Genomic DNA, 27,500 nt, shown 5'->3' with positions numbered 1-27,500 from the left:
TTTACACACACATACATACAAACAAGCAAACAATGACGACAGACTAATTTACACAACCAGGTAATCTTATCTAACCGGCTTCTAGGATCTTCTTCCTTTTTCCAAGAAGCTCCCTAAAGGCCCAGTCACACTAAACAACTTACCAGCGATCCCAACAACGATACAACCTCATGGGGATAGCTGGTAAGTTGCTAGGAGGTTGCTGGTGAGATGTCACACTAAGCGACGCTCCAGCGATCCCACCAGCAACCTGACCTGGCAGGGATCGCTGGAGCGTCGCTACACATGGAAGCATGCTGCGCTTGGTAACTAAGGTAAATATCGGGTAACCAACCAGATATTTACCTTGGTTACCAGCGCACACCGCTTAGCGCTGGCTCCCTGGACTCCTAGCCACAGTACACATCGGGTTAATTACCTGATGTGTACTCCAGCTACATCTGCAGGGAGCCGACACTGGCAGTGTGAGAGCGGCGGACGCTGGTAACTAAGGTAAATATCGGGTAACCAAGGAAAGGGCTTCTTGGTTACCCGATGTTTACCGTGGTTACCAGCGTCCACAGAAGCCGGCTCCTGCTGCCTGCACATTTAGTTGTTGCTCTGTCGCTGACACACACACACACACACGTGTAATGGTTTTCATGATAGACAGATAGAGTGGCCATTGGCGAGGTTCTGAGCCTATTGTGCCACATACAAATCCAGGCCTCAATCTCTTCGCAGTGAGGTTACGAGGTTATTGAGGTCTATTCTTTAGTGAGCACGTGTTCCCCGGATGAACGCTATTATCTCATCAATACTCCATCAATGCTACCTAGGTCTCTGCTGGGGGGAGCGCTTGTGTGCCAGACATGAAAAGACCCCATAATGGCTGAAAATAGCCAGGATTGTGCTTTTATTCAATAATGAATGACTGTCCTGCGGTGAGGTTTGATCTGGAGAAGTCCTATCTAAAACACATCAATTCAAACAGTAACAAAAAAATAAAATAAAATAAAAAAATAAAAATAGAGTTTGGCCAAAAAGCCATTTTTTGAGACTGGGACTAAATGAATGACATTTATAAGAGAACAGGAAGGCTGCACCCTAATGGATGTTTATATGGTGGCTTCTCTTGTAGGCCCAGGCCCAAGGACAAACATAGAATTTTCTGTATCTATGGCTCTAGGATTAATGATACCAAGAAAAAAAAAAAGCAATAAAATAACCAAAAGTTTAGAACAAGGAATTTAGATGGAAATCCAAAAAGCTTGTATAACCTCTGAATATACAAAAACAGGCTTCTGTTTGCAGAGAGCGTTCGAAAGGGTAAAAGGCAACTGAAACCTTACACACACACAAAAAAAAAAAATTATAAAATAAAACATAATTTTCATTTTTATAGATTTAACCCAAGATAATGATGCTGGGTGGGGACCCGTGTGAGACTCCAGCCGCCAAAACCGAAATTAGCTCACAGCCAATAACCTTCTTGGCCTCGAAGTTTGGGGAAGGAAACCAGAAAAAAAAAAAATTTGGTAAATGGCGAAGAAAGAAAAAAAAGTTTTTGGGGGGGGGGGGAGAACCATGAAGGATTGTTTGAACAAACAAAAAAAAACAAACAACTTTTAAACAACTTTTACTAAGTGAATAAAGGCGCTTTTAAATTCCCTTTCTTAAGAACAGTTTTTGGCAGGGTCCTCACATGAGGAATGATGCAGCTTCCTCCCCTCTCTTAATATTTCCTGTTAACTAGTAAGGTGAAAACTATTTCAGGTCCATGAAATGAGTCACTGGCAGTATTCGGGACCCTTAATTAGTTGGTCAACTCCCCTCCAAAAAAAACTAAAAAAAAAAAAAAAAATAAAATAAAAAAAAAAAAAATGGGTCAATGTGTTTGCGCCTTTACATTTGGGTTCCCCAAACCGTGGTGAGGCTACAGTTCCTGCCACGTCCAAGCTCTGAAGACGAGGCCACGTGGGCGTGTGCCACGTGAAAGCAAGAGCTCTCGACGTGAAGAAGTCGTCTGTGCCCCAATGTGAATGTTCACTTAAGTTTTATTTGTGTGTCACAACTAAATTGAGGCTGCGGATAAGAAGCCCAAATCTTTGGAGCTGAAAATAAACTGCGAGGAAGCTGCTCGGTGACAGTAGGCAGTCAGCCAGACTGCTGTGTGGGTTATTTAATCCTGCTTAAGAAAGATGGTTGTGTTGGCAGTGACCTCGGCGTGGCCTGTTACAGTACTCTCCTAGACAGCTCATTCTCAGGTCATCAAGAGACGGCACCAGTAGGAATTCAATGTTCATTTTCTAAACTGTGCAGTCACGTAGCTGATAATGCAGGCAGCAGACCGATAGCATGAAGCAAGGGGACATTATAAGCCACGACGTGGAGCGCCGGAGCGATCTGCCCAGACAGCTATGCCCGGAGTGGCACCGCACATTCCTGTCCTCCTAAGAATGACAACATCCAAAAGGGCTGCAACAACTGAGCCAAGAAGTTCCCATGTGGCCGCTAACACATTAAACATACACAAAAAAGCAAAAACATCTACCAAAAACAAACAAGCATAAAACATCTACACAAAAATACAAAAGAAGCATAAAACATCTACCCAAGGAAGAAAAAAAAAAAAATAAAAAAAAAAATAAAAAATGATAAAACATCAACCAAAACTACAAGTAAAGCACAAAACACCTACCAAAAAACTAAAAGCAACAGCTACCCACAAATGGAAAAAAAAAAAAAAGGATAAAACATCAACCACAAATACACAGAAGCATAAAACATCTACCCAAAAATAAAAAAAAACATTTTTCACAAGGGCCTAAATACTTGAGCCAAGAACTTCCCAGATGGCCACTAATCCATAAAACATACCCAAAAAGAGCAAACAAAAGAAGCATGAAACATCTACCCCAAAACAATAAGCATAAAACATCTACCCAAAAGTACAAAAAGAAGAATAAAACATCTACCCAAAAAACAAAAAGGATAAAACATCAACCAAAACTACAAATAAAGCATAAAACATCTACCATAAACAAAAAGTACAAAACATGTACTAAAAAGGAAAAGCCCAAAACATCTACCCAAAAATTGAAAAAAGTATAAAACATCAACCAAAAATACAAAGAAGTATAAAACATTTACCCCAAAAAAACATAAAATGTATACCAAAAATGCAATAGAATGCAAAAAAATATACAATAATTTTTCACAAGGGCCTCAACAATAGAGCCAAGAAGTTCCCATATGGCCACTAACCCATAAACCATACATAAATCAGCTAACAAAAGCAGCATAAAACATCTACCCAAAAACAATAAAAAGGCTAAAAGATGAACCAAAACTACGAATAAAGTACTAAATACCAAAAACTAAAACCATAAAATGTCAACCAAAGCAAAAAAGCACAGGACATCTACCCAAGAATAGAAAGGAAAAAAAATATAAAAAAAAAAAAAAAAAAAAAAAAGGATAAAACATCAACTGAATACTAGGAAGCATAAAACAGCTACCCAAATGAAATAAAAATTTATAATATATATATATATATATATATATATATATATATATATTATATATATATATATTATATATATATATATATATATATATATATATATATACACATATACATATACATATACATATACATACACACATACACACACACACACACACACACACACACACAGTATATATATATACACATACACACCAAAAATGCAGTATACTGCAAACCATAAAAAAAAGTAGGTTCCATGTGGCCCTAAGCCCATGACATAAAAAAAACCAAAACAAACATCTAACACTCCCTCTCCCCCAAAAAGCTACAAATAGAATGCACAAAAAAAAAAATTATATATATTTTTTTTTTTTTTTTTTTTTCAACAATAAAGAAAAAAATCCAAATAAAAAAAGTTTGCTGCTGCTCTGTAAAGCATAGCCCTGTCAGTCTTGTGGGTATCCGTAAGAGGATCACATGTGGACGCACACCCTTGGAAAAAAAAAAAAATACAAGAAGAAAAAGTAAAAATGAGAATGCAGATGAAATATTTGTTGTTTTTTTTTTTTTTTAAAAAAGTTAAAAACAGCCCCCACAGCCTTTGCAGAGCCCACCCTAGCTGCCTGGAGAAGCCTCTGCCAGGAAAAGAGTCCGACACAAGAAGGCCAAAAGCTATACGAGGCCCCTGCCAAGCCCCGGTTTCCCTCCTCTCCGCCGGCCTCTTGCAGGGACGGTCAGATGGTGTGTACTTTACAGCCGTACACCCAGCCTGGCAGGCGGCCTAGTCTCATCCAAAGCCTTTACTCTGTCGTCTTTCCTCCATTAACCCCTGATGATAACCTCACTCTGCCGCGGCCAGTACAGCGCTGCACTCTCCGCTCACGCAGTTCACATAATCCTCTAGTAACATGTTTTTCTTCTGCCAAAGAAATTACAAGGAGAAGCTCAAGTTTCTGGTCTCTCCCTTTTCCGTCTTAAAAGAAGAAAAAAGAAAAAAAAAAAAAAAAAAAGGAAGAAGAAGAAGAAGAAGAAGAAGAAGAGATCCAAAAAAGTCAAAAAGGCAACAAATCGGTACCGAAACTGAACATTCATCTGGACTATTGCAATAAACCCCTAGAAAACAGAGGCGGCCATTGTGGAGCCCAAACTGTATTCTGCCAAAGAACCAAATCTCTCTAAAAAGCTAGGAGACAACCAATATGGCCGACAGCGGACGTCACCGAGCTAAACTAGACCTGTCAGTGACCTACACAGCGGAACATACCAAGATATGCTGCTAAGGAGTCTGGGAAAGAGGGGAGGCGGCAAAACAGACGTCATCCCTATGTTATAGGATCTAGATACAAAGGACACCCCTATGTTATAGCATGTGGATACAAAGGACAACCCTATGTTATAGCATGTGGATACAAATGCAGCCCTATGTTATAGCATGTGGATACAAAGGACACCCCTATGTTATAGCATGTGGATACAAAGGACACCCCTATGCTATAGCATGTGAATACAAAGGACACCCCTATGCTATAGCATGTGAATACAAAGGACACCCCTATGTTATAGCATGTGGATACAAAGGACACCCCTATGCTATAGCATGTGGAAACAAAGGACACCCCTATGTTATAGCATGTGAATACAAAGGACAGCCCTATGTTATAGCATGTGGATACAAAAGACAACCCTATGTTATAGCATGTGGATACCAAAGACAGCCCTATGTTATAGCATGTGGATACAAAAGACAACCCTATGTTATAGCATGTGGATACAAAGGACAGCCCTATGTTATAGCATGTGGATACAAAGGACAGCCCTATGTTATAGCATGTGGATACAAAGGACAGCCCTATGTTATAGCATGTGGATACAAAGGACAGCCCTATGTTATAGCATGTGGATACAAAGGACAGCCCTATGTTATAGCATGTGGATACAAAGGACAGCCCTATGTTATAGCATGTGGATACAAAGGACAGCCCTATGTTATAGCATCTGGATACAAAGGACACCCCTGTGTTAAAGCATCTGGATACAAAGGACACCCCTATGTTATAGAAGGTGTAAACAAAGGACATCCTCTATGTTATAGCATGTGGATATAAAGGCAAAGAAGAAACCTTATGCTATAGCAAGCAACTACAAAGGACACCCCTATGTTATAGCATGCAACTACAAAGGACACCCCTATGTTATAGCATGTGGATACAAACACATCCCTATGTTATAGCATGTCAACAAACCCATGTTATGGCATGTGGATACAAAGGACACCCCTACATTATAAGAACGCTCCCATGTTATAGCATGTGGATATAAAGACCACCCCTATATTATAGACCGCCCCCATGTTATAGCAGGTTTTGCGCACACAGCCTATACAGCTCAGTAAGCCCTGGCCGGGGTTCACCCTTCGCTGGGTTTAGGCCTCAGCACAGAGAGGACAGGTAAAAATGGCATTTTAGTTGGTTATTAACAGGCGGTGTCGGGCCTCGTCCTGTGGAGAGCTGCTGCTCCGCGACATGAAGAGTTACCAGAAGGATCAAAGGCACCAGACAAACATTCCTGGCTTGTTTGCTATGTCATAATGAAGCTTAAGGCGCAGAGACGTGAGGACGTTTGTGGAAGGGATGAAGCCGAGCTCAGACAGGAGGAGGGTTTATCCCCAAGTCTGACTTCTAGACCGACATATACAGCAGAGTTGAATACATCCCCACACTGCTCGGGGCTGCACCTCGTGAGCAGCAGAACAGGGCCATTGCTGTCTGAGGAAAACTTCCCAGATATCTAAAGATTACAAAAAAAGTCACGTGGGGCAGAAAAGTTATAACCTGAGAAGGAAAGGGACTGCACTCCACGGCTGTATACATGTCTTCATGTTACGCCCTATAGCGCTATTATGTTGTTACTCTGGGGCAGTATTTTTCAAGGCCTAATCTGTACGGCACTATTACGTTGCCATTGTAAGTTGTTAGTGCGTGGCAGCATTATGTGGGATCTCTAAGGTAACATTGGGTGAGCGCAATTCTTTGGCACCAATATGACGATACTCTTCAATAGGCACACAATACCGCCTTAGAGTATCATTAATGGGCACTGTATGGCACTATTAACGTATATAGACTTAATATGGTAGCATTATGTAGGTAAAATTATTTGGCACCAATGTGACGATACTCTAAGGCGGTATTGTGTGCCTATTGAAGAGTATCATTAATGGGCACTGTATGGCGCTATTATATAGACATGATATGGTAGCATTATGTAGGTAAAATTATTTGGCGTTGTTTGTACTCTAATGGTACTATTATTTGGCACTGTATGGCATTATTAAGTAGATAATTTAAGGAAATATTCTGTGGATAGTAAATGTACTATTAATGGGCATGGTCAGACACTATTAATTAGATACGTTAAGGTAGTGTGGTGTGGGTACTTTAGTGCTTTTATATAGCACTGGGTACATTATGGTACTATTTACAGACACTCTATGGCACTATTAGATACTATAAGGTGGCATTGTTTGGGTACTGTATAGTACCATTATATAGCACTGTTGTATTATTTCATGGGTGCTGTATGGCATTATTTACAGGCACTGTATGGCACTATTAGATAATATTGTATGTGTATTCTCATATAACATTGTTATATTGATAGTAATATATTCATGGGTACTGTATGGTACCGGTACATTTTACAGGCACTCTATGGCGCTATTAAAGCTAGGATTGTTGGGGTACTGTATAATACTATATTATTTCATGGGTGGTGTATGGTATTTATAGGCACTGTATGGCGCTATTAGATACTATAAGGTAGTATTGTATGGGTACTGTATAGTATTAGTTCATAGCCAGTTATATTGGTATTATATAGTAAGATTTTTCACTGGTGCTGTATGGTACTATTTATAGGCACTGTATGGCACTATTAATTAGATAATATAAGGCAGTATTGTGTGGGTAGGTTGAACTAGATGGACCTAGGTCTTTTTTCAACCTAAGTAACTATGTGGGTATTGTATAGTATTATATAGCACTGTTATATTGGTACTATAGTAATATTTTCATGGGTGCTGTATGGTATTTACAGGCACTGTATGGTGCTATTAAATATAAGGTAGTAGTGTATGGGTACTTTTAGTATTTTATATAGCACTATTATATTTGTACTATATAGTAATATTTTCACGGGTGCTGTATGGTACTATTTACAGGCACTGTATGGCACCATTATGTAGGTACTTTGAGGGTAGTATTGTATGGCTACTTAATGCTACCATTACTTGGCAGTATTAAGGTGATACTCTACGACAGTATTATGTGAGCGCTCTTTAGAATCACATGTTGGCACTGTTAGTATTAGGTGCGGTACTATTAATTGGCACTGTATGTCATTATGTAGGTACATTAATGGCAGTATTGGTTAGGTAATGCAGACTACCAATATCTATCATGGTATTGCACTATTAGTCTGGTTCTGTATGGCGGTATTTAGTTAATTGGCACTCTATGGCAGTATTATGTAGGTACTGTGTGTGGAAGAAAACGCAGCGACGTCTTCCGTTTGTTGGCACACGAATATTTTGGGCTTTTCTTTGTGTTTGTTGGACGCGGTTAATAAGAGGCGAGATGATAAAACGCATGAAGTTTGGGACTACAGGGAAGGCTCTGATAAGAGACAAACCACAGGAGGGGTCATTAAGGAGAGATTGCCCACAAAACTTCTCCATGTGCCAAGAGGAGATTCTTTTAAGAAAAAAAAAAAAAAAAAAAAAAAAAGGTGGAGGAAGAGGAGGAGGGGGGAGTTTTATATACAACATGAAAGGGCAGCACAAGTGAATTAAAGGTCACCTCTGTGCTTTGCAGGAGGAACCAGCTCTTTTGTGAGAGGCCCGCCAGGGATTAGGTTTTTAGCATTTACATTTTTTCTTGCTTTGCCAAAGGAATCAAATCTCTGGCTCCAGTCTCCCAAGTCCCGACCTTCATCCCACCCCCCTGAACTGTGCCCCATTCATTAAGCCAGCTAACTGCAGCGAGGCCCAAGGCAGAAAAAGCAGGGGAAGAAGGAAAGAAGAAGCTGCAAGACTCGCTGGAGGGATCCCGAGAGCCAGAAGAGTCGCCTATTGCACAACGACAAGGGGAAGGGGCAATTCTGCGGACCCCACCTTGGAGGGATTCTCAAGGCTGGGGCAATTTTTTTTTGGAATCTGAGTTAGAAGTAACGGGAAACGTCTTGTTCCTTTAGGATCCATTTCTAGAAACTGCACCATATCTAAAAAGAAGCAGCGTTTATAACAACTCCTCAACTTGGCAATTGCTTATTGGCAACTCCTCCATGTAAACCAGTGGCTGGGGGCACCTAAGAAAGGTCCCCTTGGTAAAAGGAACAAGCCACCAGGCGGCTGGGGGGACCTAAGGAAGGCCCCCTAGGTAAAAGGAACAAGCAACCAGGCGGCTGGGGGGGACCTAGGTAAAAGGAACAAGGAATCAGGCTGTTGGGGGCACCTAAGGAAGCCCCCCTAGGTAAAGGAACAATAACCCAAGAGAGTGGGGGACCTAAGAAAGGTGGTCTACGTAAAGGAATGCTCACCCAAGCGGTTGGGGGCACCTAAGGAAGGTTGACTAGGTAAAAGGAACAATCACCCAAGTGGCTGGAGGCACCTATGGAAGGTCCTCTAGGTAAAAGGAACAATCACTAAAGCGGCTGGGGGCGCCTAAGGAAGGCCCTCTAGGTATAGGAACAATCACCCAAGCAGCTGGGGGAACCCAAGGTAAAGGAGCAATCACCCAAGCAACTGGGGGCACCTAAGGAAGGTCCTCTAGGTTAAGGAACAATCACCCAAGCGGCTGAGGGACCTAAGGAAGGTCCTCTAGGTAAAGGACTAACCATCCAAGCAGCTGAAGGACTTAGGGAAGGTCCCGGAGATAAAAGGAACAATCAGCCGTTCTTACGTGATTAGACTTGTGAAAAGTGACACATTACTGCCACAATGTAACAAGTCACATCAAGACAACACAAAAAATTAAAAAATAAAAAACAGAAGAGAGGAAAGGACAGCGCCGCCACCCTCCTCCTCCCTCGTATTCTCTCTCTTGCAGAATGCTCCTTCTCTTGGGGTTCAACATTAAAGCAGGAGGCGAGCACGCAGGACGGGGCGCCTGTAAATCAGGGCTAATGCAAAACAAATGCTGTTTCATGTGGTGGTGCTCGGCTTTTCATGGCTGGCGCAGTCCAGCTCCTTCCTTCCATGAATCAACACTTATCAGAACCTCATTACTGCAGCGAGCTACAGTTACACAAGAAACTTTTTCAAATTTAAGAAGAAGGAGTAGTGAGGCCGACGATACATCCCGGATAATCAGAGAGGGCCAAGAGACACCAATACCAGCACGTATCACACCAAGAAGCCATTTCTAGAGATTTCCTTACTAAAACGCATGTAATTTAAGCTTTTAAAAAAAAAAAAAAAATTTAAAAAATGTGGCCATTTGGTTTCATTATATATTTATTTATTTTTTTTAAACAAGCTCTTAGCACAGTTCAACTGAGGTCATAAATCAGATGAGAGCAGCACCACTCCCCCACCCCCCAAAAAAAGGAGTGTCCAAAAGAGCTCACTGACAGATCTCACTTAACTCATTCTAGTAGTAATAGTGCAACACATGAGGCCATTAGTGATGAGCGGGCACTACCATGCTCGGGTGCTCAGTACTTGTAATGAGCAGTTGGGACGCAGGGATGGGTGAGACTCGTGCACCAAATATAATTGAGTTTCCCATTGCGTTCTATTATATTTGGTGCACAAGTCGCTCCCATCCCTGCGTCCAAACTGCTCATTACAAGTACTGAGCACCCGAGCATGGTAGTGCTCACCCATCACTAGTTACCAGTACTGAGCACCCGAGCATGGTAGTGCTCGCTCATCACTAGTTACCAGTACTGAACAGCCGAGCATGGTAGTGCCCGCTCATCACTACTCACGAGTACTGAGCACCTGAGCACGGTAGTGCTCGCTCATCACTAGTTACGAGTACTGAGCACCTGAGCATGGTAGTGCCCGCTCATCACTAGTTACGAGTACTGAGCACCTGAGCATGGTAGTGCCCGCTCATGACTAGTTACGAGTACTGAGCACCCGAGCATGGTAGTGCCCGCTCATCACTAGTTACGAGTACTGAGCACCCGAGCATGGTAGTGCCCGCTCATCACTACTCACGAGTACTGAGCACCTGAGCACGGTAGTGCTCGCTCATCACTAGTTACGAGTACTGAGCACCTGAGCATGGTAGTGCCCGCTCATCACTAGTTACGAGTACTGAGCACCTGAGCATGGTAGTGCCCGCTCATGACTAGTTACGAGTACTGAGCACCCGAGCATGGTAGTGCCCGCTCATCACTAGTTATGAGTACTGAGCACCCGAGCATGGTAGTGCCCGCTCATCACTAGTTATGAGTACTGAGCACCCGAGCATGGTAGTGCCCGCTCATCACTAGTTATGAGTACTGAGCACCCGAGCATGGTGCTGCTCGCTTGGACCAGTCAGCTCAATGTGCACCCAGGACCACGAGCAGCATATGCCTAACTGTCCCTGTATCTAGTAGCATAGATAAGGGGATCTTTAGAAAAAGTATTTCTAAAGATCTTATATCATATGCTAATGAGTGTGGTGACTAGTCCCCTGGGCATTAGTTCCCTGGCTAGTTGGCCCCATTAGCATGTTAGTACGCCCCTGTGGGTGTGCTAACATGCTAATGAATACGCAGCGCTAAGAAGCATGGTCACTCTCACTTCTCCGCTGCCATCGCATCTGACGCTGGATTTCGGCTCAGTGCGCATGATCCCGGACTTTCGGTCATGCGCACTTCAGTTTGAAGCCAGGACGCATACACCCGGCTTCATTGTGCACATGACTGAAACTCCGGGGTCATGCGCACTGAGCCAAAATCCAGCATCGGACGGCGATGGCAGCGGAGAGGTGAGTGAGATCTTCCTGTGATGCTGCACATTCATTAGCATGCCCACACGGGCGTACTAACATGCTAATGGGGCCAACTAGCCAAGGAAGCAATGCCTTTAGGACTAGTCCCTGCGCTCATTAGCATATGATAAAATATCTTTTTCTAAAGATCTCTTTATCTATGCTAGTGTATACAGGGACAGTTAGGCGGGGATTAGCAATATACACCCAGAACTGCTCGTGGTTCTGGGTGCAAATTGGACCTGACAAGTTCCCTTTAATAAAATGTGCATAGACTGCAATAGAACAGTGCCCCCGATGGTCATGAATGGAATTATCTTCCCCAAAAACTTCCAGTAAATAATATACGGAGCACTTAGGAAAGCAAATTCCAAAACTTTATGATCGACCACAATCATTTTTCATGGTAGGAAAAAAAGCAAAACCTTTACACGAGACCTTAACTGACCATGTCAATGAGTTACACAACAACAGTTAGTCACCAAATCAGCGTCTCCGTAAGAGGTTCTCAAGCTACACCCAGAAAATCCATCCACGACTTCAAATTCCTCCTTAAACCCTTTGTTGGCGGCAGAGCCTCCCCACACACCGAGCAGGGGAGAGGGGAAACACAAAAATATCAAGAGGGGAGGGGGTGGAGTAAGAAGCCGCGAGCTCCGCCGGCAGCCTTCAGGTTAATGCTGCCTCAGGGCCCCCCCGCCTTAAGGGGGTCTTCATAGAGACGCACTTATGCAGTTATTTCCTCCGTCCCCAACAGACCAGACGGTGCAGATCCCAGCGCTGATACAGGACCTTCTACTGAAAGCCGCCACTGATGAGAGTTTATTTAAAAAGTGAGATGAAAGACCCCCCCCCCAGCCCCCCGCCCCGCTCGGCAGCCATCACAAGACTTCTAGTGGGCAGAAGAAGGAATTTTTTTTTATTTTTTTCCCCTATTTAGATCAGAGGTATGGAACCAAGTATGGGTGGGAGACAATCATTGCCAAATTGTATCCATTTAATGTGATGAAGAACAACATCAAAGATCGGCAATCTGATGCACGACAACTCCCAGCATGCCCAGACAGCCACTAAAAAAAAAAAAAAACAAAGCAAAGACCCCCTAACACAAAGCAGCCAGATTACTTCCATATAAACCTTCCTAGAGCCTTTCTTTCTCCCCCCTCCTCGCGGTATTAACAAGGGGGTTTATACCGCTATATGACATCTGGAACTGAAAATATATAGACTGCTGGGGCCTCTTGGCAAAATTCTTAATGAAGACTTGAGAAGAATTTACTGGTGATTTCTGTTTTTGATTTTTTTTAATTCCCCCCTTATACATGAGGGTCTGCTCACATAACAGCCCAATTAAGAACAGCCTGGTCCGGCTTTAATGACCCTCGTTTCTACAGCGGAATGGCATGTTTGCCTAGTAAACGTGCGAGCCTGTCGTTACTGTACCCACAAAATCCCATTTAGAGAGCGCAGTGAGGGGCCCCGGCCTCCAGAGACTGGGCCCGTATAAAAAAATAAAATTATTGGAAATATTACATAGGGACACCCCCCCCCTCCCCCACACACAGCCTCCCCAAAATGCCAAATACAATCTGTTCAATGCATTTGTAAACAGAGCAACAATGTATCATACAGAATAAGAACACAGTAGTAATACGGCATGGATGATAAGCCAGACCCCTCACCTGAAAGCCCCTCAGGGGCCAAGTAATTAGTTCCCCCTGTCTCAGTGGAGGAAGGCACACAGTCTGTAGGATCCGCTGAAAGAGAAAGAAAAGAACTGGTTAAAATCCAAGTTTTTCCTCGACTTATATGAAAGCTTATGGGGGGAGAACTATAAACCCCAGCAGTTCTTCACACTTAGGCAGCAGCCACATGAGCATTAATGCGAGTTTAGACTGTAACATGTAATCTAGTAGCTATAGCTACTGTTAAAATTTTCAAATTACTAAATTTAAAGGGTTAAAATTCCATCATGGAAGATGGGTCTATCAGATAGCTCTCATAAAAACAAGCACTTTTGCAATTTACTGCTTTTAAAAATTTGCAGCCGTTCTTGAGATATTCACACTTTCCTTTTGTTTACATCTCGTTGCCTAGGAGACCGAACACTGCTGCAGTCTAGCTTGTAAGCACTAGGTGAAAACTGGCAGGGATAAGGAGGTAACAGGGATCATTGCCAGTTTAAAACTAGTGTTACAAGCTGAATGGAAGATAATTTGTAGGCACTGGGAACGTTTTGCTGTCTAGCAGCGGTGGTCGGTCTCCTAGGCAACAAACTGACAACAAAAGAAAAAAAAGTGTTAATATCTCAAGAACGGATGAAAATTTTAACACGCAGTAAATTACAAAATTGCTTGTATTTACAAGCCCTATCTGGTGATACCCATTTCTGAAAATGGAAATAACCCTTTAAGACATGGAAACATCAAGTCCTTTAGGCGTAAATGGTTAATGAAACAAAGAAAACCAGCAGATACAGAGCGATAAAGTTCTAGAAGAATTTCTCTTTTCTTAAAACATGAAACAGAGCAGCGGTTAATGAATCCTAGCAGAGAAAAGCTAAATATAAAGCAGATGTGACTCTGCCCAGCAATGTCTTCTCCACATTAATGAGATATGATCCTGTGCTACAAAAAAGACCAGCAGTCCCAGAAGGAGGGCGAGGGGGGCGTACATGGGCTAGGCATTGGGATTTTAGCATCTTCACAAAATAGCAATGTTTCCAAAGTTAACCACGGCTGATGCACACAGTTGGATCCAGTTGCTGGGCATGCTGGGACCAGTAGTTCTATACTCCCACTGACGAGCTGAGAGGCCATATAAGTCCATTGGAAGTTTAATTGGGGAGAATCAGGAGCCATAACAGGAATATGGAGTTTACCAGGATACACTTCATCAAACTTCAAACAATGGAGGAGACAGGAAGCCGCAGCCACTTATGAACTGTCCTTCGTTACAAGATGTTTTTTTTTTTACATAATGTCCTAAGGAATTTTTCTTTTCACTCCAAGTCCTGCGAGGAGACTTTGCAGGACTATTAAATGGCAGGATTGTGCGCAGCGCCAACATCCAGCCCCGCAGAAAACTGTAGCCATATAGTGTGAACTCCCACACCAAACGCCACCCAGGGTTATGCGATTGCAGGAACAAGGCCAGGTAAAAAGCAAAAAGGGAAAAAAAAAAAAAAACAAACATTCCAAGGACACTTCCAAGGTTTTACACTTCCCATGTGGATGCCAAGGCTGCGATCTTCTCCATAGACAATGAGCGGTCGTCTTTAAAGTTCCCAGATACGGTGTGACCAGGATTCCAAGACAGAGGATGTAGAAGAAGTTTTTCCAGCATTTTTATCCAAATCCTTGGTGTAAAGATGGGGTCTTCCATGATGCCACCTTCCATTTGCCCACAGGAGTTTCTATTTGTTTCCATTCCAGATACTTTACAGAAATTATTGACTCGTGGCCCAGTAGACCCGCTTTGGCGCCAAGCAGCCCCCCACCTTGGCGCCAAGCAGACCCCACCTTGGCGCCAAGCAGACCCCCACAAGTAGACCTATTTTAGCACCAAGCAGACCCCCACAAGTAGACCTACTTTAGCACCAAGCAGACCCCCACAAGTAGACCCGCTTTGGCACCAAGTAGACCCGCTTTGGCACCAAGTAGACCATTTTGATACAGTTGGTTTAGCCAGTGTATAGTCAGAACCAGAGGGACTATAGTTCCCATTGCAAGCTGAATGCAAGTCTGGGAGGAATTCACCACATACATTGTTGCTGGATGTAATACGTTAGCAGATTGTGCTCAGAATCCAGGCCCTGAGGGTTCACTCCACTGCCATGTCCAGCATAAATCATTCAGATGACAAGCAGACAGCGAGCGCAGCACCCAGTCAGGGCCAAGACATAGAATTACACTGCACCCCCTCAACCACTAGGGGCGCCAGAGGCTTTTTACGGAGCAATTGGGACTCCTTACCACCAAGAAGCATCTTCAGGGCGTATAGGACACTTTGCAGGTTGCAAGATGAAAGTTGTAGTATCACAGGTAATACCTGGACACTTCTCTATAAAGTACATCGGTGCTATAGAAATTGCTCACAAAGCCCCAATCTAAGCACAGAAGGCTTCAGACCATCTCTCTCTGGCCTCTGATGAGCTTTTATCATGGAGAGCCTTCACTTTCTTCTCGTTAAACTGCTGATAATTTCACATTGTTCCATTACAGACCCATGTTGCTGCTCCTCACCTAGTAACACCAGATAAACAGAGGGAACACAACGTGCCGTCTGCCCAAAAAGAACCAAAAACCTCAGAATTAGCAGCAAAGTGAAAATCACCACTAACGCAAGAAAAAGGAAACGTCACCTATGGAATGTGACCTCCTACAGTAGTGAAATAACGAGCTGGGAGTTGTAGTTCGGACCATTGACAGATAAGACTTATTGCTTCCTAATTCTTATGTGCAGCAGCTTATAAAACAGTAAAGAAATCAGCAGCTCGGTGCCAGCGCTGGCATCAGACTGGCACCCAAGGCAACAGGAAAAGACATACCTTCAACCCAAATCTTAAGCTTAATTGATGGTAGATTCTTTTCTTAATAACAGATAATTGCAAAACATTACAAACCATCTAATCAGCAAATGTTCATCCACAATCCCACATACGCGAGAAGATAAAAAAGAAAAAAGCCCTGAACAAATCAATATCCAAAGCCCAGTGGTTTGCACCTTGTCGCCAACTCCATATCTACAAGCATCCCACAATGTCAGTTTTATTTATCTAGTACAAGGTGAGCAGGATGCCAGCCAGGTTCACGCAGGCGACTCCACAGCGCTGGTGCCAGATGAAAATGGGCTTTTGTCCTGGCGGGCAGCCCATTCATTAAAAGCAACAGGCACGCCAGAGACGCATTTAACAGATTCAGTACCAACAGGACGCCAATCTCATCTGACCAAAAGATATATGAGGTCAGATAGGATTTTATACTGCCTGGGTAAAATAAAATCGATGGCAACGATTATTATTATTAATTATTATTATATTAGTAGTAAAAGAAATAATAAAACTGTGAGAAAAAAAAATAATAAATAAAATGGAAATTGTAATAGTAAAAAAAACCAAAAATAATATAATTTCTCTTTTTTATCCATGAAGCCTAATAAATAAATGAAATCATATCTTTTACACACTTCTTTTTTTTAATTAATTTAATATATTATGTAAAATTAAATCTATAGCTTATTAAATTATTTTATAATATATATATTATATATATATATATATTAATTATATATTTTTTAATGTTCTTTTTATATTATTAAATATATTATATTATTATTATTATAGATTTATTTATATATTACTTATATATTATAGATATTTATTTTCTATATCTTATTTTTTTTTTATTGAGGCTTTATGGATAAAAATTCATTATTAGATTTTTTGCTTTTTATCTAATCTATGAAGCCTTAATAAATAGGTATAGTATACTGCTCAAAAAAATATAAAGGGAGCACCAAAATACAAAATCCTTGCTCAAGTGTTCCCTTTATTTTTTTGAGCAAAATACACATATATAATCTTCATAAAAAAATAATTAAATGTGATAAAAATAAATACAATAATAATAATAATAAACAATAATAACAATAACAATAACAATAATAATAATAATAAAAAAACAAGATGTGAATTAAAAAAAAAAAAAAGGGAAAAAAAAAAGAATGTGTAAAATGGAATAGTAAAAATAGAAAAACTGCCTGGACAAAAAAAGAAGAAAAAAAATAATAAGTAAAATTAATAGAAGTAGAAATAAAAACTACTACTAATAATATTGATACAAAAAAATATGAACATGAAACAAATATTAAAAAATAAAATGAAATAAAATGATGACATGAAAAAAGTGAAAAGCTACAAAAAGACAAAGATGTTTAAAAAAAAAAATAAAGTTTCAAAAAAAAAAAAAAAAAAAATGAGTGCAAGTCTCTGAAGTTGAACAGAAGTTTTCCCCAACTTACACATTAAGTGCATCCAGCCCATAATAAGCCCCAGCTGCTGCCTGGACATAGCATGGAAGCTGTCAGTGATCAGAAGTGGCAGAAATCTGAATGAAGCACACAGGACACAGGCTGAAGTACAGCACAGTACTCACCACAAGGCTTGAGAATCTCCATTGGGTATCTGGAGTAGGGAGGTGGGGGGGACTCTGTAAAGTATACAAAAAAAAAAAGTATTGAGAAAATAAAGAAGGAGCCATGAGAAGGAAAAGACTGAGAGGAGATAGAGACTTGTGATAACAGGGACATTGTTTGTGTAGCTCGGGGGGCTGGAGCTGGGGCAGCAGGCGGTGATTGCCTTGATTCTGGGAGTCTGATAAACAAGAGACCGCCTGGCGCCAGCCCTGTGCTATCTGCTCTGTGCTGTCTGATCAGGGATCTCTGCAGCCAGCTCTGCCTGATAATCCCCAGCTACACACAGACATTCTCCATGCCTCTCCTGCTCTGCCCCCCTTCCCTCCCCAGGATCCATGCCTCTCCTGCTCTGCCCCCCTTCCCTCCCCAGGATCCATGCCTCTCCTGCTCTGCCCCCCTTCCCTCCCCAGGATCCATGCCTCTCCTGCTCTGCCCCCCTTCCCTCCCCAGGATCCATGCCTCTCCTGCTCTGCCCCCCTTCCCTCCCCAGGATCCATGCCTCTCCTGCTCTGCCCCCCTTCCCTCCCCAGGATCCATGCCTCTCCTGCTCTGCCCCCCTTCCCTCCCCAGGATCCATGCCTCTCCTGCTCTGCCCCCCTTCCCTCCCCAGGATCCATGCCTCTCCTGCTCTGCCCCCCTTCCCTCCCCAGGATCCATGCCTCTCCTGCTCTTCCCCCCCTTCCCTCCCCAGGATCCATGCCTCTCCTGCTCTGCCCCCCTTCCCTCCCCAGGATCCATGCCTCTCCTGCTCTGCCCCCCTTCCCTCCCCAGGATCCATGCCTCTCCTGCTCTGCCCCCCTTCCCTCCCCAGGATCCATGCCTCTCCTGCTCTGCCCCCCTTCTCTCCCCAGGATCCATGCCTCTCCTGCTCTGCCCCCCTTCCCTCCCCAGGATCCATGCCTCTCCTGCTCTGCCCCCCTTCCCTCCCCAGGATCCATGCCTCTCCTGCTCTGCCCCCCTTCCCTCCCCAGGATCCATGCCTCTCCTGTCTGCCCCCCTTCCCTCCCCAGGATCCATGCCTCTCCTGTCTGCCCCCCTTCCCTCCCCAGGATCCATGCCTCTCCTGCTCTGCCCCCCTTCCCTCCCCAGGATCCATGCCTCTCCTGCTCTGCCCCCCTTCCCTCCCCAGGATCCATGCCTCTCCTGTCTGCCCCCCTTCCCTCCCCAGGATCCATGCCTCTCCTGTCTGCCCCCCTTCCCTCCCCAGGATCCATGCCTCTCCTGTCTGCCCCCCTTCCCTCCCCAGGATCCATGCCTCTCCTGTCTGCCCCCCTTCCCTCCCCAGGATCCATGCCTCTCCTGCTCTGCCCCCCTTCCCTCCCCAGGATGCACTCACACAGGGGAGCAGGGGGCATTTCTATTTCTTTCACATTGTGTAACTCTTTACATGTTGCAGCTTTGCAGTCAGAATGATACAATGTTGCAAGTTCAATAAATAGAACAACTGCAGGATGAACGTTCTATAAACAAACAAACAAACAAGTGCATCTTATGCTAAATACCCCCCAAACCCGTCTGTGCCTATAGAGGGCATGGGGTAAAGAGGCATCATCCACAATAATGGACAGGACAAGGTGACTGGCAGTTATCAGGGGGCACTAGGAGTTTACCTCCACATTCCTGGATGTCTAGGAAGCTTTTACACTGCACCAGCAATAAATACCTCAGGCTCGTAAAACCTGGAAGGCAGCAAGTGGGAGTTAGAGAGTTAACACTTGCCTGTAAAGCAGCATTGCATTGTGTTATCAGAGCTCAGACTCTGTGACTCCAGGGGGAGAAGAAACTCTGCACCCAACATCTGGGGAAGTGTTCACAGCCCAGCTCCAGACACTGCCACCCTGGACTGAACCTGGTGCCCACCATCTACTCCAGTGCCTAGAAGCCCCCAATCACTGGTCACAGACAAACCCACAGGGGTGACAATAGGGGAAAATCCACCACAACCTCAGAGCATAGACTACAAAGCAGACATAATAGTCTATTATCTACAGCAATGATACACCTGACCCTATTCCACTGAAGGAACCAGACACAGCAAGGAACCACTGACATATGGGGGTGCTGTACATGGCAATGAGGGTAGCACAGGGTATAGGCTAGAAAGGGGGGCATTAAACTACAAAGAGGTATTGTAATCAATGGGAACTTAATGAAATGAGACCTAATAAAGGTGGGAGCTGAGTGCGATACTGGGGTACAATGGAGGAAGGTAAAATGCAGACATTAATAATAAGGGTACAGAGCAAATGGAGTAATGCAGTATACACCCTGAAATATAGATGGGTGACTATACAGAACTTATGGGCAGAGTGTAAAAAGTAACAGGGGGTGACGGAAGACAATGTTGGGGTACATGAAGGGGGTCACAGGTAATAGCGAGGTTACACAGTATATAAAGTAACTCAATGGTACAGACAATAGGGAGTGGTAATGAGGTGACAATGTTCAGGTACATTAATAGATTACAGAGAATAGATGGGGTACAGAGATATACAGAGAAGTGTCAGGGTGACAGTGTTGGGGTACATGGAGAGGTGACATTATAGATGGAACAACAGTGTTGGGGTACATGGAGAGGTGACATAGATGGAACAACAGTGTTGGGGTACATGGAGAGGTGATAGGATAGGTGGGGTGACAGTTGGGGTACATGGAGAGGAAACGAATGATTGGTGGTGTGACAGTGTTTGGGTACATGAAGAGGTGACATGATAGGAGGGTAGACAGTGGTGGGATTCATGGAGAGGAGACAGATGGTTGGTGGGGTGACAGTGGTGGGGTACATGGAGAGGTGACAAATCAGATAGGTGGGGTGACAGTGTTGGGGTACATGGAGGGGAAACGAATGATAAATGGGGTGACAGTGTTAGGGAACATGGAGAAGTAACGAATGATAGATGGGGTGACAGTGGTGGGGTACATTGAGAGGAAACGAATGATAGGTGGGGTGACAGTGGTGGGGTACATGGAGAGGTGATAGGTGGGGTGACAGTGGTGGGGTACATGGAGAGGTGATACGTGGGGTGACAGTGGTGGGGTACATGGAGAGGTAACAGATGATAGGATAGGAGGGGTGACAGTGTTGGGGTACATGGAGAGGTGATGTGACAGTGGTGGGGTATATGGAGAGGTGATAGGATAAGTGGGGTGACAGTGTTGGGGTACATGGAGAGGTGATAGGTGGGGTACATGGAGAGGTGACAGTGGATAGGAGGGGTGACAGTGTTGGGGTACACAGAGGTGACAGATGCAGCCCAGATGACCGCAGCAGACCCCTGCCCTCCCCCGGGGACCCCCGTACCTAGCTCGCAGAGCCTGCTCAGGTGGTGCGGGTTGCAGCACACCAGCTCCGGGTTGTTCTTGCCATAGGACTCGCAGCAGCTGAGCCTCTTGACCTCGGCCGAGTGCCTGAGATCCGGCCACCTGAAGAGCCTGCAGAGCAGCAGCGGCAGGGAGAAGGGCTGCGGTCCCAGCCTGGAGTCCAGCTTGGCGGAGGGCAGCAGGAGGCAGGGGCTGCGGGTTCCCCCCTTGGACTCCACCGCCTGCAGCAGTCCCTCCAGCTGCCTCTCCTTCAGCCTCTTCAGCAGGGAGTGGGTGAGCGCCTTCAGTTCAGCCTCAGACCCCCCCAGCTGCGCCTTGGACACCTTGCCCGTCTTGCCCATGCAGCAGCCCCCGGCCCCATGCGCCCTGCTCTCCCCTTCTCCTTCCCCCGTCTCCCCGGGAGTAGCTCGGCTCCTCCAGAGTCGCCGGACGAGCACCGATCTTTTGGTCCTGAACATGCGGGACGAGAGCAAGGCTTCCCGGCTAAAAAACGTGCATGACGCCCGCAAATCATGAAGGATCCTGGATCCGAGGCCGGAGGACAGAGACAAGCAGCAGCCGCAACAGCCCGGGGGGGACCGGGGATCCGAGCAGAAGCCAAGGCGGTCTGGAACATACGCCAGTCTTAGAGGGGGGTAGAGATCCTGCAAAGCGGAGGCAGATCCTTCACAGGGGGCGCACACACCATAGATGCCCGCGGAGGAGCCCCAGCATGCCCGGCCCCAGGCAGCGCAATCAGGCAGGGTCCCCCGGAGCAGATCCAGCGGCACCCGGCGACCTCTACACCCGGCAGCCACGGGACAACCGGAGGACGCAGCACAACAAGAGCGGTCCCGGCACAGACAGGCGTCCGCTGTAATCCACAAGAATCCGTGATCCGGCTGCTCAGGAGGAGAGAGGGGAAAAAATGCAGCACAGACTCGTGTCCTCCTCCTCCTCCTCAGGCTGCGGGGCCGGCCGGGCTGTGTGATGGAAATGTGGGGAGGAGGAGGAGGCCGGGGGAGGAGGCTGAGGAGGAGGAGGAGGCTGAGGAGGAGGAGGAGGCTGAGGAGGAGGAGGAGGCTGAGGAGAAGGAGGAGGGTCTGGGGAGAAGGAGGAGGGTCTGGGGACCCATCACTGTGTGGAGCCACATCCTGCTGCTGCTGTCACTGGCAGGGACCCCCTCACCTGTCACTGGGGTCGCACCGTCTATTTCCCAAATGCTGCCTCTCTTATTATTGCCCTCTGCAGATGGCACGGGTTACACTTCTGTGCCAGTGTCACTGAACTCTTCACCTGCATGTGCCATCCTGTACTGTGTGCCAGGCTCAGAAGTCCTGTGTGTCTATATCTGCCAGTTTCTGTGACACTCCCTGTGTCAGTGCTCTGTGTGCCAGTGACATTTCTGTGCCAGGGACCTTCCTGTAAGTGCTCTCTGTACCAGTGCCCTCTTTGTGCCAGTGCTACCTCTATATCAGTGCCCTCTCTCTGCCAGCGCTTTCTCTGTGCCAGTGCCCTCTCTATACCAGTGCTTTCTCTATATCAGTGCCCTCTCTGTAGCAGTGTCCTCTCTATACCAGTGCTTTCTCTATATCAGTGCCCTCTCTGTAGCAGTGCCCTCTCTGTAGCAGTGCCCTCTCTGTGCCAGTGCCCTCTCTATACCAGTGCTTTCTCTATATCAGTGCTCTCTCTGTACCAGTGCCCTCTCTGTACCAGTGCTTTCTCTGCGCCAGTGCCCTCTCTGTGCCAGTGCTTTCTCTGTGCCAGTGCTCTCTCTGTGCCAGTGCCCTCTCTGTGCCATTGCTCTCTCTGCACCAGTGCCCTCTGTACCAGTGCCCTCTCTGTACCAGAGTCTTCTCTGTACCAGTGCCTTCTCTGTACCAGTGCCCTCTCTGTGCCAGTGCCCTCTCTGTGCCAGTGCTCTCTCTGTGCCAGTGCTTTCTCTGTGCCAGTGACCTCTGTGCCAGTGCTCTCTCTGTACCAGTGCCATCTCTGTGCCAGTGCTGTCTCAGTACCAGTGCCCTCTCTGTGCCAGCGCTTTCTCTGTACCAGTGCCCTTTCTGTACCACTGCTCTCTCTATACCAGTGCCCTCTCTGTGCCAGTGCCCTCTGTATACCAGTGCTCTCTGTGCCAGTGCCCTCTCTGTACCAGTGCCCTCTCTATACCAGTGCTCTCTCTGTGCCAGTGCCCTCTCTGTGCCAGTGCCCTCTGTGTGAAAGTGCCCTCTCTATACCAGTGCCCTCTCTGTGCCACTGCCATGTCTGTACCAGTGCCTTCTCTGTAGCAGTGCTCTCTCTGTGCCAGTGCCCTCTCTGTGCCAGTGCCCTCTCTGTGCCAGTGCCCTCTCTGTGCCAGTGTGGTACCGTCTGCCCAGTACTTCACCTGGTACTTTATGATTGTGTGAGAACATGTTGCGCTCGGTTGTTGCAGTCGTTTCTCTCTTTCTCGGGTCACTCTATAGCTGGTGCCAGTGCCCTCTGTATACCAGTGCTCTCTGTGCCAGTGCCCTCTCTGTGCCAGTGCCCTCTCTGTGCCAGTGCCTTCTCTGTGCCAGTGCCCTCTCTGTACCAGTGCTTTCTCTGTGCCAGTGCCCTCTCTGTGCCAGTGCCCTCTCTGTGCCAGTGCCCTCTCTGTGCCAGTTCCCTCTTTGGGCCAGTGTGGTACCGTCTGCCCAGTACTTCACCTGGTACTTTATGGTTGTGTGAGAACATGTTGCGCTCGGTTGTTTCAGTCGTTTCTCTCTTTCTCGGGTCACTCTATAGCTGGTTCCAGTGCCCTCTGTATACCAGTGCCCTCTGTATACCAGTGCTCTCTGTACCAGTGCCCTCTCTGTACCAGTGCCCTCTCTGTGCCAGTGCCCTCTCTGTGCCAGTGCCCTCTCTGTGCCAGTGCTTTCTCCGTGCCAATGCCTTCTCTGTACTAGTGCTTTCTCTGTGCCAGTGCCCTCTCTGTGCCAGTGCCCTCTCTGTGCCAGTGCCCTCTCTGTGCCAGTGTGGTACCGTCTGCCCAGTACTTCACCTGGTACTTTATGGTTGTGTGAGAACATGTTGCGCTCGGTTGTTGCAGTCGTTTCTCTCTTTCTCGGGTCACTCTATAGCTGGTGCCAGTTTCCTCTGGACTGTGCCCTCATTTGCCCCGGTATCCTTGGTATAATTATTTCCACCTCCTCTTTATTTCTGCTCAGGCTCCTTGTATCTGGGCTGTCTCTTCCCCGTTGTCTTTCCTGAGATGTCTCAGGTAATGGCTCTGCTTTCTCATGGGCTGCTCTCTATTTCTCAAGACTGTCTGCCAACCCAACATACTTTTGGGCTGCCTTTCTGTCCTCTCATCTAAGCTGGCATCTTTTCTACAACCGCACTCATAAATTGTCAATTTTACCTATTTCTGGTGTTTGAGGCTGTCTCTACAACATCCTCTCTCCTGAGCTGTCTCTCGGGGTCTGTCTCTGCCCCTCCTGAGCTGTCTCTCGGGGTCTGTCTCTGCACCTCCTGAGCTGTCTCTCGGGGTCTGTCTCTGCCCCTCCTGAGCTGTCTCTCGGGGTCTGTCTCTGCCCCTCCTGAGCTGTCTCTCGGGGTCTGTCTCTGCACCTCCTGAGCTGTCTCTCGGGGTCTGTCTCTGCCCCTCCTGAGCTGTCTCTCGGGGTCTGTCTCTGCCCCTCCTGAGCTGTCTCTCGGGGTCTGTCTCTGCCCCTCCTGAGCTGTCTCTCGGGGTCTGTCTCTGCCCCTCCTGAGCTGTCTCTTGGGGTCTGTCTCTGCCCCTCCTGAGCTGTCTCTCGGGGTCTGTCTCTGCCCCTCCTGAGCTGTCTCTCGGGGTCTGTCTCTGCCCCTCTTGAGCTGTCTCTCGGGGTCTGTCTCTGCCCCTCCTGAGCTGTCTCTCGGGGTCTGTCTCTGCCCCTCCTGAGCTGTCTCTCGGGGTCTGTCTCTGCCCCTCCTGAGCTGTCTCTCGGGGTCTGTCTCTGCCCCTCTTGAGCTGTCTCTCGGGGTCTGTCTCTGCCCCTCCTGAGCTGTCTCTCGGGGTCTGTCTCTGCCCCTCCTGAGCTGTCTCTCGGGGTCTGTCTCTGCCCCTCCTGAGCTGTCTCTCGGGGTCTGTCTCTGCCCCTCCTGAGCTGTCTCTCGGGGTCTGTCTCTGCCCCTCCTGAGCTGTCTCTCGGGGTCTGTCTCTGCCCCTCCTGAGCTGTCTCTCGGGGTCTGTCTCTGCCCCTCCTGAGCTGTCTCTCGGGGTCTGTCTCTGCCCCTCCTGAGCTGTCTCTCGGGGTCTGTCTCTGCCCCTCCTGAGCTGTCTCTCGGGGTCTGTCTCTGCCCCTCCTGAGCTGTCTCTCGGGGTCTGTCTCTGCCCCTCCTGAGCTGTCTCTCGGGGTCTGTCTCTGCCCCTCCTGAGCTGTCTCTCGGGGTCTGTCTCTGCCCCTCCTGAGCTGTCTCTCGGGGTCTGTCTCTGCCCCTCCTGAGCTGTCTCTCGGGGTCTGTCTCTGCCCCTCCTGAGCTGTCTCTCGGGGTCTGTCTCTACCCCTCCTGAGCTGTCTCTCGGGGTCTGTCTCTTCCCCTCCTGAGCTGTCTCTCGGGGTCTGTCTCTTCCCCTCCTGAGCTGTCTCTCGGGGTCTGTCTCTGCCCCTCTTGAGCTGTCTCTCGGGGTCTGTCTCTGCCCCTCCTGAGCTGTCTCTCGGGGTCTGTCTCTGCCCCTCCTGAGCTGTCTCTCGGGGTCTGTCTCTTCCCCTCCTGAGCTGTCTCTCGGGGTCTGTCTCTGCCCCTCCTGAGCTGTCTCTCGGGGTCTGTCTCTGCCCCTCCTGAGCTGTCTCTCGGGGTCTGTCTCTGCCCCTCCTGAGCTGTCTCTCGGGGTCTGTCTCTGCCCCTCCTGAGCTGTCTCTCGGGGTCTGTCTCTGCCCCTCCTGAGCTGTCTCTCGGGGTCTGTCTCTGCCCCTCCTGAGCTGTCTCTCGGGGTCTGTCTCTACCCCTCCTGAGCTGTCTCTCGGGGTCTGTCTCTTCCCCTCCTGAGCTGTCTCTCGGGGTCTGTCTCTGCCCCTCCTGAGCTGTCTCTCGGGGTCTGTCTCTGCCCCTCCTGAGCTGTCTCTCGGGGTCTGTCTCTGCCCCTCCTGAGCTGTCTCTCGGGGTCTGTCTCTGCCCCTCCTGAGCTGTCTCTCGGGGTCTGTCTCTGCCCCTCCTGAGCTGTCTCTCGGGGTCTGTCTCTGCCCCTCCTGAGCTGTCTCTCGGGGTCTGTCTCTGCCCCTCCTGAGCTGTCTCTCGGGGTCTGTCTCTGCCCCTCCTGAGCTGTCTCTCGGGGTCTGTCTCTGCCCCTCCTGAGCTGTCTCTCGGGGTCTGTCTCTGCCCCTCCTGAGCTGTCTCTCGGGGTCTGTCTCTTCCCCTCCTGAGCTGTCTCTCGGGGTCTGTCTCTGCCCCTCCTGAGCTGTCTCTCGGGGTCTGTCTCTGCCCCTCCTGAGCTGTCTCTCGGGGTCTGTCTCTGCCCCTCCTGAGCTGTCTCTCGGGGTCTGTCTCTGCCCCTCCTGAGCTGTCTCTCGGGGTCTGTCTCTGCCCCTCCTGAGCTGTCTCTCGGGGTCTGTCTCTGCACCTCCTGAGCTGTCTCTCGGGGTCTGTCTCTGCCCCTCCTGAGCTGTCTCTCGGGGTCTGTCTCTGCCCCTCCTGAGCTGTCTCTCGGGGTCTGTCTCTGCCCCTCCTGAGCTGTCTCTCGGGGTCTGTCTCTGCCCCTCCTGAGCTGTCTCTTGGGGTCTGTCTCTGCCCCTCCTGAGCTGTCTCTCGGGGTCTGTCTCTGCCCCTCCTGAGCTGTCTCTCGGGGTCTGTCTCTGCCCCTCTTGAGCTGTCTCTCGGGGTCTGTCTCTGCCCCTCCTGAGCTGTCTCTCGGGGTCTGTCTCTGCCCCTCCTGAGCTGTCTCTCGGGGTCTGTCTCTGCCCCTCCTGAGCTGTCTCTCGGGGTCTGTCTCTGCCCCTCTTGAGCTGTCTCTCGGGGTCTGTCTCTGCCCCTCCTGAGCTGTCTCTCGGGGTCTGTCTCTGCCCCTCTTGAGCTGTCTCTCGGGGTCTGTCTCTGCCCCTCTTGAGCTGTCTCTCGGGGTCTGTCTCTGCCCCTCCTGAGCTGTCTCTCGGGGTCTGTCTCTGCCCCTCCTGAGCTGTCTCTCGGGGTCTGTCTCTGCCCCTCCTGAGCTGTCTCTCGGGGTCTGTCTCTGCCCCTCCTGAGCTGTCTCTCGGAGTCTGTCTCTGTCCCTCCTGAGCTGTCTCGGGGTCTGTCTCTGCCCCTCCTGAGCTGTCTCTCGGGGTCTGTCTCTGCCCCTCCTGAGCTGTCTCTCGGGGTCTGTCTCTGTCCCTCCTGAGCTGTCTCGGGGTCTGTCTCTGCCCCTCCTGAGTTGTCTCTCGGGGTCTGTCTCTTCCCCTCCTGAGCTGTCTCTCGGGGTCTGTCTCTGCCCCTCCTGAGCTGTCTCTCGGGGTCTGTCTCTGTCCCTCCTGAGCTGTCTCGGGGTCTGTCTCTGCCCCTCCTGAGCTGTCTCTCGGGGTCTGTCTCTGCCCCTCCTGAGCTGTCTCTTGGGGTCT

The 27,500-nt window shown here is 47.6% G+C and overlaps 1 protein-coding gene across 1 annotated transcript in view; it reads right to left on the bottom strand.

Annotated features, from left to right (window-relative positions):
- Positions 1–22,015, bottom strand: part of SMAD7 (SMAD family member 7) — a 34,565-nt gene extending 12,550 nt beyond the window's left edge. Inside the window, exons 1-3 of the mRNA XM_075327250.1 lie at positions 20,972–22,015; positions 17,631–17,684; positions 13,158–13,232 (exon numbers count right to left, since the gene is read on the bottom strand). Coding sequence (XP_075183365.1) covers positions 13,158–13,232; positions 17,631–17,684; positions 20,972–21,449 — 607 coding nt within the window. The 5' untranslated portion in view covers positions 21,450–22,015. The remainder of the gene's footprint in view (positions 1–13,157; positions 13,233–17,630; positions 17,685–20,971) is intronic.
- Positions 22,016–27,500: the final 5,485 nt, after the last annotated feature.

The sequence above is a fragment of the Anomaloglossus baeobatrachus genome, chromosome 1 (genome assembly GCF_048569485.1).
Source record: "Anomaloglossus baeobatrachus isolate aAnoBae1 chromosome 1, aAnoBae1.hap1, whole genome shotgun sequence".
Lineage (NCBI taxonomy): Eukaryota > Metazoa > Chordata > Amphibia > Anura > Aromobatidae > Anomaloglossus > Anomaloglossus baeobatrachus.
Note: the sequence above shows the minus strand (reverse complement) of the source record. Positions and strands in the feature narration are given on the sequence as shown.